This window comes from Cynara cardunculus (assembly GCF_001531365.2).
Source record: "Cynara cardunculus var. scolymus isolate 2C chromosome LG 5, CcrdV1, whole genome shotgun sequence".
NCBI classification, from domain to species: domain Eukaryota; kingdom Viridiplantae; phylum Streptophyta; class Magnoliopsida; order Asterales; family Asteraceae; genus Cynara; species Cynara cardunculus.
The window spans coordinates 34,982,564-34,996,720 of NC_037532.1; the positions used below are offsets into that span (position 1 = coordinate 34,982,564).

At 35.8% G+C, this 14,157-nt stretch overlaps 2 protein-coding genes across 2 annotated transcripts; both read left to right on the forward strand.

The window, feature by feature from the left end:
- The first annotated feature begins 1,373 nt into the window (after window positions 1-1,373).
- Window positions 1,374-4,451, forward strand: LOC112513539 (60S ribosomal protein L7a-2). The gene is made up of 7 exons (XM_025119831.1): window positions 1,374-1,455; window positions 1,672-1,716; window positions 1,951-2,152; window positions 3,232-3,401; window positions 3,743-3,871; window positions 3,956-4,048; window positions 4,137-4,451. The coding sequence occupies exons 1-7, from the start codon at window positions 1,453-1,455 to the stop codon at window positions 4,266-4,268; spliced, it is 774 nt and encodes a 257-aa protein (XP_024975599.1). The 5' UTR covers window positions 1,374-1,452; the 3' UTR covers window positions 4,269-4,451.
- Window positions 4,452-6,320: 1,869 nt separating this feature from the next.
- LOC112513041 lies at window positions 6,321-13,690 on the forward strand. The gene is made up of 9 exons (XM_025119162.1): window positions 6,321-6,364; window positions 7,658-7,831; window positions 8,565-8,958; window positions 9,484-9,767; window positions 10,201-10,269; window positions 10,368-10,424; window positions 11,304-11,356; window positions 11,975-12,050; window positions 12,763-13,690. Exons 1-9 carry the CDS (start codon window positions 6,321-6,323, stop codon window positions 13,688-13,690), a joined length of 2,079 nt encoding a protein of 692 aa, XP_024974930.1.
- Window positions 13,691-14,157: the final 467 nt, after the last annotated feature.

A 14,157-nucleotide genomic window follows, 5' to 3' on the forward strand; every position in this document is an offset into this window, starting at 1 on the left:
AGTCAATTTTTTATTATAATTTAATTTAGTTTCAATAACGAAGTAATTTATATTTAGTTTAATAATATAATTTTTTATAAAGATAATAATTAATTATTTTTTTAGAACTCGATAATTATTCTAATTATAAATTTTAGATTTTTACATTTTAAAATGAGATGTTTATTCTCTATTTGACTATGTTTATCCGCAGTTAGTTACACGAATTCAAACATGGGGCTTTAATAAGTTGTACTTATGCATAATTTACTTGTTCTTGAATTTTAAGTAATATGCATCAATATACAGTACTTCATGCATAAAAAATAGGTTGTAAGAGTTTTTGTCAAATGTTTTATAATATAGTATAGATGAGAAAGAAAGCTATTGCGACATTACAGAGAATAAAAAGTCGATTTTTCTATTATAGAGAAGTTGTTGGAGATGCTCTTAGTTAATATATTATATTATTATAGATTTATTTCAATTATATTTTGAAATATTATAATTGATTAATTTTCAAGATAAATTTTTGGTTATTTTACGTTATTATCAACTATTTTTTGCCAAACATGATTTGTTCATCAGCTAGTTTATAAGCTAACCACTAGCTTATGAGCCATCAACTAGGTTATTAACTACCAGCTAACTTATCAGCTAGCCAAACATAAGTAAAAACAAATGCAATTTTATAACATCTTCTTATCAAGTAGACATGGCAAACCCGGTCCTGGGTTAGGCCTAAATTGGTCACGGGTCAGACTCAAACCAGTCTCGGGCCAGGCCTAAATCGGTCTCGGGCCGAAACAATAACAACCCGGACTGGTCCCATCAAAAATAGTAAGTCCCGATTAAGGGTACTTGTAATCGGTTCCGGTTCTGATCCTGATCGGGCCCAAACTGGTCCTATATTAATTTTTATTAATAATACTTTAATGTTATCCTAATACATTTTAAAATATGTAATTAGATCAATCAAATACATTTAAAAAATACATTATACATTTTATTGTAGTTTTATAATTGGTATTTAATCAAATACACTTAAAAAATACGTTTTATTATAAATTCATAATTAATTTTCAATCAAATACATTTAGAAAGTTAGAAATACATTTTAAAAATACTTTTTTTTTTGAAAAAAATAGAGCCGGTCCCGTCCCGAGTCCATAACCGGTCCTCGGCCGGGCCTTGTTTTTTGACGAAAGCCATCTTAACCAGTTGGTCCTGGTTCTCGGGCCAGCCGGGCCCATTTACCATCTCTATATCCAACTATCCAAGTAAAGCTGAATTGGGCCGTTATAGAAAGTTTAAACCAGGCCCAGACAAAGCCCAACTATAATCGGAGCTTGAATGCAAACCCTAGAAATAAAACCTTCGTCTTTATTATGGTAAAAAGGAAAACCCTTGTACATTTGTCTTTAGGGTTCTTCATCATCGCCGTTTCGAAGCCTTGAATCCCAATTTCTATCAATGGTGAGTCTCTTAGTTCCGTCTAACCTATCATCATATGTTCTATTAGATCTGTAAAGGAATGTATGTACGTTGGTTATCTAAATCTACATACAATTTTATTAAATTGCCGTTAGAATCGTTCGTTTGATGTTCATCATTGAAAGTTCATTTGATTTAGTCTCGATTTAGTCTGTCTGACGCTGATCATACTTGTAATTTTTTTTTTATTTCTTGAAGGCTCCGAAGAAAGGTGGAAAGCCGATTGCAACTAAGAAGAAAACCGTAAGATTTCCGAGATTTATTTTTGTGTTCAATCTTCTCCAGTAGCTAACAGTTGCATTTTTGTAATTCGTAGTAAATTTGAGTTAATGAAATTGATTTTAAAGTTGGAATCAATCTAATTGAACTTAAAAAACCAAACGTCCCTTGTTTGAAAAACAGGCATTCTGGTTGAAGTTTATCGTAATTGTTGTGTTCTATTTACATATTTATGAAATGATTTCATTCTTCCTCCAGGAGAAGGTCGTGAATCCATTGTTCGAAAAGAGGCCAAAACAGTTTGGGATAGGTGGAGCTTTGCCTCCTAAGAAGGATGTACACAGGTTTGTAAGATGGCCGCAAGTTGTCAGAATCCAGAGAAAGAGGAGGATCCTCAAGCAGCGATTGAAGGTTCCACCCGCCTTGAACCAGTTTACCAAGACCCTTGACAAAAATCTTGGTATTATTTCTTTTTCTTTTCCATTTCTCTTCATGTTATTTGCCGTATTTTAAGACATACTTTGTGGTTCTTTAATTTAACATCTGCCTCTCTCGGATGATTCTTATGTAAAATGAAGTTGTTGACCCATTGGTGTTATGGTCAATATGCTGTAGGAAGCTATTTCTTGATTGTAGTTCTGTGGAAAATTGGAAAATATGTTCCAGTTTGTTAAGGATTTTGGCATGCCTTTTCCTTTTGTGTAGAGTCATTACTTAATAACTCTTGCCTTTTCTGTGCCAATTTGTTTAATTGAATTTTACCTCAAACCAAACCAAACTAAAACAGGACTGGGGATTTTGGTTGTGGCCTTGTGGGTTTGGTTTAACATGCAATAAAGCTTGGGCTGTTGGGGTTTCTCCTCATAGATCACTGGTTTGAGTTCTGCAAGGCCGCCAGAGATTTTCTTGGTTGTTCTTTTGGGCCCTGGGATTAGTCGAGGTGCACGCAATTTGCCAGACACCCATAGTTAACAATATAAAACTAAAAGAGGACTCTGAGAGTGAGATAGACAGGTGAAAGAAGTGTGGAAGGTTTTAGTGTTTTAATTTGACATATGTAGTATTGTAACTTACAAATATTGTCCCAATTTTTATTCCACCCATTTTGGGCTAATAGAATGCATTTTTTTTGTCTTATACAATCATGAGTCTTGTCATTTTCTGTTGCCGAATGGAGGACACTAAGTTTTTGCTATGTCTTATTCCGTCATGTCCACTGTATCGAACACACTCTAAGTCTACTATCAGTTAATTCTATTTGATTTCACAAGTTAGTTTTATGGGTCTCGTTTTCCATAATGGTGGAAAATGGGCTTAATGAATATGCTACATTGTAGTCAGTTATTAGCTTTGCCAGCCAGGATTTAACTGCACCAGTGACTAGTTTCACCAATCTTAAATCAGCTATTTTTGTGTCATAACAAATTCTCTTAAAAATGTTGTTTCACACACAAAGACACACGTCTTTGATTTGATAACCGGCTTCCATTCTTTTTGTCCTTCATCCTTTCTACAAACTTAAGTATATGCAATATGCAGCAACTACTTTGTTCAAGATGCTACTCAAGTACAGGCCCGAGGATAAGGCTGCCAAAAAGGAACGCCTTCTGAAAAGGGCTCAGGCCGAGTCTGAGGGAAAAACAGCCGAAGCTAAGAAGCCCATTGTCGTCAAGTATGGTCTGAACCATGTCACCTACCTTATTGAGCAGGTTTTCCATTTACTCTTGACTAGAATGTATTATTTTTTAGGCAATATGCATGAAAATGCAACATATTCCTATTTTCTTTAACATACTTTCAAAATCTCATTTGGTAGGTGTGATCTCAAACATTTAGACAAAGTTATGTTACATAAAATAAGTATCGGACCAAAGTGAATTGTATTTTCATGCATTCTCAGATCTCGACCGGGTACCTAAAAGTTTTGAGATGCCACATCCATGCTCTATCAAAATGAAGGTTTTGAAAGTATGTTACACAAAATAGAAATCAAACCAAAGTACTTTTCTTTTGCTTGTTAATTTTTAACATTTTTCATGCTTTATGTTAGAACAAGGCGCAATTGGTAATCATTGCCCACGATGTTGATCCGATTGAGTTGGTTGTATGGCTTCCTGCACTTTGCAGAAAGATGGAAATCCCCTACTGCATTGTGAAGGGGAAATCTCGATTAGGAACTGTAAGTGTAGTCTAGCATATCGTTCTTGTACCATGTAAATTATTTGTTTGGGTGGGAAATAACGAATCTTTTCCCGTGTGCCAGATTGTCCATCAGAAAACTGCAGCAGCACTATGCTTGACTACAGTCAAGAACGAAGATAAAATGGAATTCAGCCGAATCTTGGAGGCCATCAAGGTCCAATTCACATATATATACTTTAACTGAACTAAACAAACCCATCGTATCTCACTCGAAACTGATATTGTATGTATGTCCGTTTCAGGCAAACTTCAATGACAAGTACGAGGAGTATAGAAAGAAGTGGGGTGGTGGGATAATGGGTTCGAAATCGCAGGCGAAAACAAAGGCGAAAGAGAGGGTTCTTGCCAAGGAGGCTGCTCAGAGATTGAACTAGACACAAGTGATCATGTCTGAAGTGTTAGAAATTTAAATTTCCATTTTTGAAGATTTGGTTTGGAAAGACAAAATACTTTTGAACTTGTTACGCTTCTTGTATGTCTTTGGTTTGAACATGTCACAATTCATTCAATTTCAGCATATCTAAATCTTAAATTATGACTTGTTTGGTTTGGATTAATTCTTTTTGAAGATTTTTCCGAGTAAATTGTGTTTTAGTTATTGTTTGATGTTTTTATTTTACAATAATTTAGGAGTTGTTTGTTTACTTTTTAATAGTTTCATTAAGAGGTAGTCTTTCAATCGTTAAGAGGTGAGTTTTGTTTGGCAAAAAAATAGTTTGCCTCGATTCTAAAATTCTTTGAATGATTTAGCATCCTAGACCTCCTTTAATCATTCAGTGCTATAATTTTATTGTACACAATTACTAAACAATTATATTTCAGTTTGTATTATATTATAAGAGTCCTTCAATTATTCTGACCATTAAATTATTCTATATCAAATCATTCAACAACTATCAAACAGCGATTTAATGTTTTTGAAGCATATATACTATTTTAAGTATTTGATGAATAACTTTGAATGATCATATCTGTTAAGACATTTGTTATGAATAACTATCGTGTTATAAAAAATAGATTGGCTTCGGGTTTCCAAAAATAGATGAACTTGTCTCTATATTTATATATTATAAATACTTGGTATATTTTTATGTTTTGTGAGACTTGATGTACCGGTAATTTAAGTACTATTGGTCAAGAAGTTGTATCGAGCTCAAGATCTCAAGAGAAAAAGGGAATTTAATACTGGTTTGTTTTTCATTAAGTTCTCTACGGATAAAACCGAGTTTTGTTAGGATTAGTTTTTTCATAGATGAAATAAACATGTTTTTTTAATTGATAGTGACAAATTTGAAAAAAAAAAACTTGGTTTTTTATATTGAACTTCACGTAGAAGCTTACCAAAGAAAACTACAAAGGATTGTAGCATAATGTTTGAGGTCCTGAAGTATATGGTGCAATATCCTATCTACCTAGGGTTTGATTCGTGGCGTGAACAACAATTATGGTCACTAAATTTATCAATGTTATTTTTTATAGTCACAATTTACTGAGATTAATCTAATCATAGCCTTGGATGCCCTTAATTTTTTTTACTGAATAAGTCATTTTCTATATCATTAAACCACTATTACATCGTTAACCGAATAAGATACAAGTCTCATTAAACGACTAACAAACATGCGATCAGAAATTTCGAAAAAGCTTATTCAAACTCAAGCCATGATAATCAAAAAAAGATTGAATAAATGATGAATTTGCATGAACTAAAAAAAGAGCTCATTTCCTTCAGTTTCATTTCTCCTGATCATTGTTTATTTTATGCACGTGTCAATAACTAAAATAATAGTTACAGAAAAACTATCAACTCTTTATGTTATGTTTATAACTGGTTTGAACATTTTTTAAAATAAATAAATATTTTGGTGTGGTTTATCAAACGCTTATCCAGATGAACATTTATCAAGTCAATTTACTTTAACGGATGAACATGCCAAATACTAAGAATTTTATCCGGTAAGAACGAAAACAAGAATCTCAAGTCTTATCCGATAAGTAAGAACAAAGGTTCTTACTATGGTTAGCACCTATCAAGATAAATTGTTGCATACAATTCGTTTTAGATGAATAAAATCTTAACCCGATAAATAAACAATAGTGTTAGAATTTTATCAATAAGGAAAGGTCGCTTACGCGATCAATATATCATTTCTGACAAAAGGGTGTATGAATAACGCCCCCAAAATTCTCTGCCACGTCATAAGAAGATCGTTGTGTGGAGCCCACCGTTCTCCCGCCTTCGGGACGACAAGAATCGGCGAGGCTTGTAGCCGTTTCCCTCCCCCGCATTTATCGTTCATATCTGATATCTCTCTTTCTCTCTCTCTAGAATCAAATACGATTTTTCATTTCTTCTTCTGGGTTTTCACTTCGAATTGGATCTTGGTTTTGGTTCTGTTTTGCTCCCCAAGCATCCAATCAAACAAATGATGCAGCGACTCGTTGACAACTTCCTCGCTGTCACAAAAGAGTTGGTTTCTCTCTTCTTCTTTCTCCCCAATTTCAAATGCATCATTTCTGTATCTCATATTATGATACCGCTCTACGGATGAATTGGGTGTTTAATGGAATCACGTTGGATTTTGGGATAATTTTACCCTAAAACACGAATGGGATTACAATGGATTCATATGATGAAGATAAATAAAATAGGGTTTTGCGGTTTTCAATTTTTTAAATATCTAAATAGCTGGTTGAATGCATGCATCAGATGTATATGTATAATGGTTCTGTGGGAAACGATACGAATTTTTGTTTAAGTGATGGGTTTGATGCTTTGATTTTGGTTAATTACTCATTTACATCAGAAATGGATTTGCTATATCCGTGTTTGTTTTCTTCTTTTAGGTTATATTTGTGATCATGAAAACATCAATGAAGATAGGATTGTTCATATTTAAGAGGTGGTAACCCTAATGTAGGCTAATCTTGGATGATAAGAAATGTATGATGAGAGAATATGACAATCGAACAGATATGGAAGAGCCATTGCTATATATATGTATGTGAGATAGAGAGAGAGAGAGAATATGGTCATTGGATGTATATTCATGCTAAAGGTTGTCTAGAATGGATAGTCATGAATGCTTAGCAATTAAAATCCCCAAATAATTGCTAACATTGTCTATTAAGAAGATCTGTGGTAAGAGACAATGATAAACAAATCAAACAAATTCACTAAATCCGACACAGAGGTAGGGCTTTTGGGTATGATGTATACATATCTTTTCTCGTCCCCAAAGCGTGTAGACTAGAGAGGCTGTTTCCATGAGATATAATGATGGTTGGATGTATTTTCAGAGGCACTTATGTCTTAGCGTTCTCTTATCCGGTAAGAGGTAAACCAACCCCTTATTTGTCTCTTATTGTTCTCCAAACCCTCAAAAGCAGGCGTTTCTCAATCACTCCTCTCTCATTTGATTAACCTTAAAATTGTATAAATGTATATAAAATTCAACATTATAATATTTTGAAGGGTAAAATAGATAATTATACAGATTCAAACATCTATCAGTTTACAACAACAAACAGTTTTATTGATTATGCTTTCAGACTTCAGTGCCGCCTCTTATCAAGCACCTCTTAGAAAACAAACAGCACCTTAGAGATTTGTGGCATCTTTACAAGTAAAGTAGTTTTGGGGATGATGAATGTTTGACTGCCTAGCTTGTGTGAACTTTTGATGTCATAAATTGCATCATGTTATGCACTAATGGTTCTAGACGTATGTGTGTTTTATCTAAAGATGTTTTGTTTTGTTCAGGTCTGTGAAGACCGTTACTTACGAGTCATTAAGTAATATACTGAGGCTGATAAATGGATTATCTGCACTATTGTTGGCTATATTGCCCGGGAAAGCTAATATTCTTGAAGGAATTCATGGTTGGGAGCTCAAGCCAACTTTTCGTGGACCCAAACTTCCACGTTGGATGGAGGAGTAAGTCTCTTGTTGATTATGCTCAAATATATGTTTTCCTGCACCTGCTCTAGTTTGTGTGTTTGTTTACAGGCCTGTTTGTTAGCAGCTTAATGAGCTTAATGGGACTCATAGCTTATTTGGTCAGCTATACATGACTGTTTGGCAGTGACTTAACGATATAGAAAGTGGCTTATTCAGTAAGCTTCTAGGGGGGGGGGGGGAAGCTTTATGTAGAAAGTCAATTTTTTCCAAACCTGCCTCTCCCAATTAAAAAACACGTTCCTTCCATCTATGATAAAATCTTCCCAATCTATACAGACAAATTTATCCACACAGACAACAAGTAACCAAACAGCCCTTACGTGTCTCTTTGATTTTTGTTGCTTACATCTAACTCGTTTTCTAAATTTTAGCACCGTCTTTCTAGTTTTCAAGTCTTCTTTTTCAACTGTTCTTTTTTCGCAATTTTCTTGGGCAAGTTTTTTTTTTGCTTACTTTGTACTAAGCCAGGGGTCTTAACGGAAACAACTACTCTACTCTTTGTGATAAAGGTCAGGTATGCGTTCATCTCACCCTCCCCGGATCCCATCTCTAGAGGTGGGATAGGATATACTGGGATTGCTTGGTTTGCTCTAATATATGTTCTTTGTAATGTTTTAAACTTATCTGAAGGAGATTTATGTTCTATATAATGTTTAATCTTTCATCTTGATTTATTTCTTACATATTGCAATGTCTATTTTCTTGGTAGTGGGGTGTCGTCTTTTAACCACTTCATTCATGAACTGGATTATGATTCAGCATCAAGTGTAGATTATTCATCTGGAGATGACATAGATGAGTATGACGATGATTGCATATATCCTGCAACTCCATTATCGGCAAGGTGCCATATCTCCAGAGCAAGCAGCTTCACCAAGCGTGAAAGGAGTCGTGCACATTGGATTATATCCATATTAAAGTTTCTTCTGATACCATTAAGATTGATTCTGTGGATACCCGTTTATGTGTATAAAGCCATTTTTCATAGAGGTGCAAGGATACATACTACCAACCCCAGAAGGGTGCAGACTTCACATGCTGCCAAGAAAGCATTGGATCATGTTGTTCAACGGGCTACTGACAGACGACGCGGTGTTATAGAGGTTTGTCTCTATGGGTGTGTTTGGTATGCAGGACAGAACAAAAACCTGTTGTCCCACATTTGGTGTATCGGTTAGACTGGGACGGGACAAGACTGAGTGGGACAAAAAATACATTTTTCTGTCCCACCAAAATAGGTGGAACAAAACAAATGCATTTTTTCGGCATTTTCGGTACGTGGGACAGCAGAAGACAGGATAGATAAAACAAAAACTTGTCCCACATTTGTTGCGACAATTGGACTAAGACTTGACAGGACTGAGTGGGACAGAAATACATCAAAATAGGTGGAACAAAAATCTAGTTAGACGTGACAAGCTTGGTAAATTACTAAACTACCCATGTCAAATTAAAACTCTAAAACCTTCCAAATTTCTTTCATCCGCCTACCTCACTCTTGCCCTTTGCCGTCATGTCTAGTCCTGTTTGCATACCAAATGCACCCTATTTTCTTCTTGCATAGTTATGGAAACTTGGTGTTACAGGATCATAACTTATAATTTACATGGTTTCTTCTATATTATCAGGATCTTCATCTAGGAATAGAGATTTTTATAGAAACCATATTTGATGGTATTCACCATGCAGCCCGATGTCTTCTTTCTCCATTGGACTCTCTCAGGATGTTACTAAGATGGTCTTCTTCTTCTTCTAGTGGTAGTGGAAAGATTCCACGTAATGATCCAGGTGTCTCTGTTGTCACTTCTACTCTCGCTGACCCTGATCCTACAGTGACGGAAAAGAAAAGTACTTTAAGTACTAGGCTGAACATAGATGCTCGGACATGTCGAGATGTCATCACAGAGCTTGGGTAAGGGCTTCATTAGTAGTAAATTCAAGGGCAAATTGCATGAAAATATAACACACTTTGGTTCGTCGAGTTTTCATGCATTCTTTGATGTAAACCAGGTAACTAAATGTTTGATATGTCACATTTGAGGTACCGAAATGAAGGTTTGAAGGAATGCTACCCAAAATAGGAGGTAGACCAAATTAAGTTGCATTTTCATGCAATTTGCCCTAGATTCAACTTCCGAATTTGATTTTTAGAAAACTTGATTAGAGGATCGCTGCTTACTTGTATATGAATCTTGAAATGTTTCCCATTTGACCATAAGATATGTAGAATTCCTTTGAATTCTCTCTAAAATTGCTCTTATAGTTAAAGAACTGGTTCCTACGTATATACAGGTTTGATATCATTCTTTGAGGCCTAAACGATTTTCTTACCATAAAATTTCCAGGTACCCGTATGAAGCCATTAATGTTGTAACATCTGATGGATATGTTCTCCTTTTGGAAAGAATTCCAAGGTAGACGTGTTCTTTTCTCGTATATTCTTTTGCAATTTCACTTCTCGCAGATCTACCATAAAGTTCCTTTGCTTAACAACGCTCTCTTCTTGCCGTAGACGTGATTCAAAAAAAGCTGTTTATCTGCAACATGGTGTATTTGATTCTTCTATGTGGTAAGTTAGACTATTTCTTTATCATGGTGTACTTAAAAAAGTATAATTCGACATTAAACATGGTCATTTCTATGAGAATATGTGGAACCCTATCAGATTACTCTTCAAAAGGGCCTCTTGAGGAGAAAAGAGAGGTTGGTTCCAATATATATGTGGAACTGGTCAAAGTCATGTGGGACTCTAAGACACCCCCTCCAATGGAGGCTATACGAGCGGACTATCAGAGGGGGCTGACTGGGGCTAGATGAGTACAAATTCCCCCAGATTGTTGAATCCCTAGAGTGGTAGACCTTAGCTATGATACCAGGTGAGATTATGTGGAACCCCATTAGATTACTCTCAAAAAGATCCCTTGATAAGAGAAGGGAGGTTCCAACATATATTGAGGAGAAATGGAGAATAGATCCAAGTCAAAACTAATGTGAAACTCTAATAAATGCGCAAGATGCATATATTCTTGAAGGCGTAGGATCTTGTGAGAAGGGTAGTTATCATGGGAAGCATAAGAAGAGATCTGAACCCTTGATCGCTTTTAATCTCATGACCACCCATGAATTGCGTTTTAGAAGGGAATTGATCCGGTGCATCACGGTGCACCTCATTAGTGTTGACATTCAATTAGCATTGATCCAAGGGTGGAGATCTCTTCTTTCGCTTCTCACCGTAACTTCCCTTCTCACCAGAACCCGACCCTATTCTTGAATTGCTCGTTGATAATTAGCCATTCTTCGGTTATATTTCTATCATATCTAAAATTTGAAGCTTGATATTGATCCAAAGTTTCATGTAAAACTAATGTGAAACTGGAATGCATCTTTTAATGTTCTCAATATGAATGCTTTCATCTGTTAATCGTAGTTTCTGTTTTTTCACCGCCAGTTGGGTGTCTAATGGAGTGGTCGGCTCTCCAGCTTTTGCAGCTTTTGATCAAGGTCTGTCATATTTATCTTTCACAAACTTGCTTATATATACAGGGGACGTTTCATTTACAAATCATCCAATTCTAACAAACCATACAAACCAATCTTAGTGTCCATCTAGTATCTGATTTCATTTTGTTTCCTAATCTAAAGCCATGATCATAATGAATGAACCTTATCATCTCCCATATATATCTTAATCTTGATTAATGAATCATGATAATTGTTCGTAAATATCTCTAATATTACCTAATATAAGCATTGATTATGGTTTGTATGGTTTGTTAGAATTGGATGGTTTATAAATGAAACGTCCCCATATGTGTGTGTATATATATATATATATATATATATATATATATAGCATTGGGATTATGTGAGACCAAGCTGTTTTCGTGAGACCCGACCACATAAATAACAATGTACCTTCACAGCAGAACACTGTGAAGGTAATCTTCACAGTGTTTTTGGTGTGAAGTTTCGGTGTTTTTCATACCTTCACAATGTTTCCTGTGAAGTTTCAGTGTTATTTTGTAGTCTTATGGGACTCACAAAAACAGGCTGAACCCAACCCTATATATATGTATATGTTTACGATGGTATGGTCTTATTAAACATGGCCTCTTTCAGGATATGATGTTTTTCTTGGTAATTTTCGTGGCCTGGTTTCCAGAGAACACGTTGACAAAAAAATATCTTCACGAAAGTAAGTTTGTTGGAGTCTCTTGTGCATAAGAACTTTAACCTACGATATGCAAATATTTCTGTTCAGGGACTGCAGACATTGTAGTGAAACCAAAAGAACCCAGTTTATTCTACCTGGAGGTGGTGTGTGGAGATGGGATGTATGCAGACCTGTCTCACTACAATAAAATTGGCTTTATAGGATGCCAAATATGTTTAAATGTCATAGTAGATTGTTTTATCATACTTAAGTTTATAGGATCGAACAATTGTGCGTTTTATGTAAAGATGTTGTAATAAGTTGATAAAGACGATTTTGGGTGTCTTAACAAGTTTATAGGACAATTTTGAAATAAAACGTCCTATTGTTCTTTTTCTTGACCTTATTTGAAAATGTGTGTTATAAAAACAAGTGCGCTGTAAAAAGATGCTTCCATAAAACATTTATCAAAGTGTCCTATAAATAAACTAATATGACATGTTATTTCAAAAGTGTCTTAAAAACTTGTTAGGATGTCCAAATTCGTTATAACATCCTATTGTAACACCTTCATATAGTACACACAATTGTTTGGTCCTATAAAGCAATCTGTTACAATATTTAGACATCTCTGGCATCCTATAAGTCGTTTTTTGTAATGTCCTCTACCCAAGGAGCAGAGTGGTTGTTTCTGTGCTACAGTTGTCTTTTTCTAATTTTCACATTTAGTAGAGAAGTTGACATCCTTCGGCAGGTATTGGCGTTACTCCATCAACGAGCATGGAACCAAAGATTTACCGGCCTTAATAGGGAAGATTCACCAAGTGAAAACTTCCGAGTTAAAATCCTCCGCCAAACCCGACACCGAAGAACCAAATCCCGAGCAACCGTATAAACTCTGTGCCATTTGCCACAGCTTGGGAGGAGCTGCGATTCTTATGTACATCATAACGCGCCGAGTAGAAAAAATTCCGCACCGGCTATCAAGATTAATCCTTTTATCACCAGCCGGATTCCATCATGATTCACCGTTTTTTTTCACAGTGATCGAGTACTCATGCCTTTGGTTGGCTCCTATCTTGGCACCTCTGTTTCCCGGCTTGTACATACCAACGAGGTTTTTCCGCATGCTGGTCAACAAATTGGCTCGGGATCTTCATAATTACCCAGCTGTTGGCGGGCTGGTCCAAACCCTGGTGAGTTATGTAATCGGTGGCGATTGCTCCAACTGGGTCGGAGTCATGGGGTTACCTCATTATAACATGAACGACATGCCCGGCGTCGCTTTTGGAGTCGCTCTTCATTTGGCTCAGATGAAACACGCTCGGAAATTCGTGATGTTTGATTACGGGAGTCGTGCGGCTAACATGCTGGTGTATGGTGCACCCAAGCCGTTGGATCTTGGGGAACACTATAACCTGATCGATATTCCGGTGGATCTGGTTGCGGGGATGAAAGATAAGGTGATCCTTCCATCGATGATTCGAAAACATTATAAGACGATGAAAGAGGCGGGCGTAGATGCGTCTTATAAACAATTCGAGTATGCTCATTTGGATTTTACGTTCTCTCATCGTGAAGAGCTTCTGGAATACGTGATGTCGCGATTGCTGCAAGTTGCGCCAGGTTCGAAGCCGAAGGCGATGAAATTGAAGCGGATTGAAACATCGTTGGCTAAATGATCGAGGTTAGTCGTTATGGAAGCTTTCGGGTTTTCGAATTTCTGGTGCATAATGAAGAAATGGAGTATGTATGATATATGTACTCACAATATTTAGAGGTTAGAGATGGTTGTGTATGTATGTGTGTATGTATATATGTATATATATATTTGATATCCAATTCTCCCTGTATATTTTGAAGGGGATGGAGATGTTTGTTGAGTATTAATGTGTAGGGTTGGGATTCTTAAATTTGAGTTGTAATATGAAGAAAATGTAGTTGGATTTTCTGTATGATACTGAAAATAGCAATATTATCAGCATCACTCTAAATGTGCCATTTTAGTTATAGATATACCGAGTTTCATACGAGAATAATAATAAAAAAAAAAACGGTTGAATCAGATGTGATTTTATACTAAAATCACGTATAATTCATGTGACTTTGGCTACAACCTGAAGTCACTGCACACTTTTCTCTATGTTAT

Coding starts and splice junctions, on each gene's coding strand:
- LOC112513539 (XM_025119831.1), top strand. Junction 2,153..3,231: donor GACCCTTGACAAAAATCTTG/GTATTATTTCTT, acceptor TGCAATATGCAG/CAACTACTTTGTTCAAGATG. Junction 3,872..3,955: donor GGAAATCTCGATTAGGAACT/GTAAGTGTAGTC, acceptor CCCGTGTGCCAG/ATTGTCCATCAGAAAACTGC.
- LOC112513041 (XM_025119162.1), top strand. CDS start 6,321: ATGATGCAGCGACTCGTTGACAACTTCCTCGCTGTCACAAAAGA. Junction 10,425..11,303: donor GTATTTGATTCTTCTATGTG/GTAAGTTAGACT, acceptor TTTCACCGCCAG/TTGGGTGTCTAATGGAGTGG. Junction 11,357..11,974: donor TTTTGCAGCTTTTGATCAAG/GTCTGTCATATT, acceptor GGCCTCTTTCAG/GATATGATGTTTTTCTTGGT.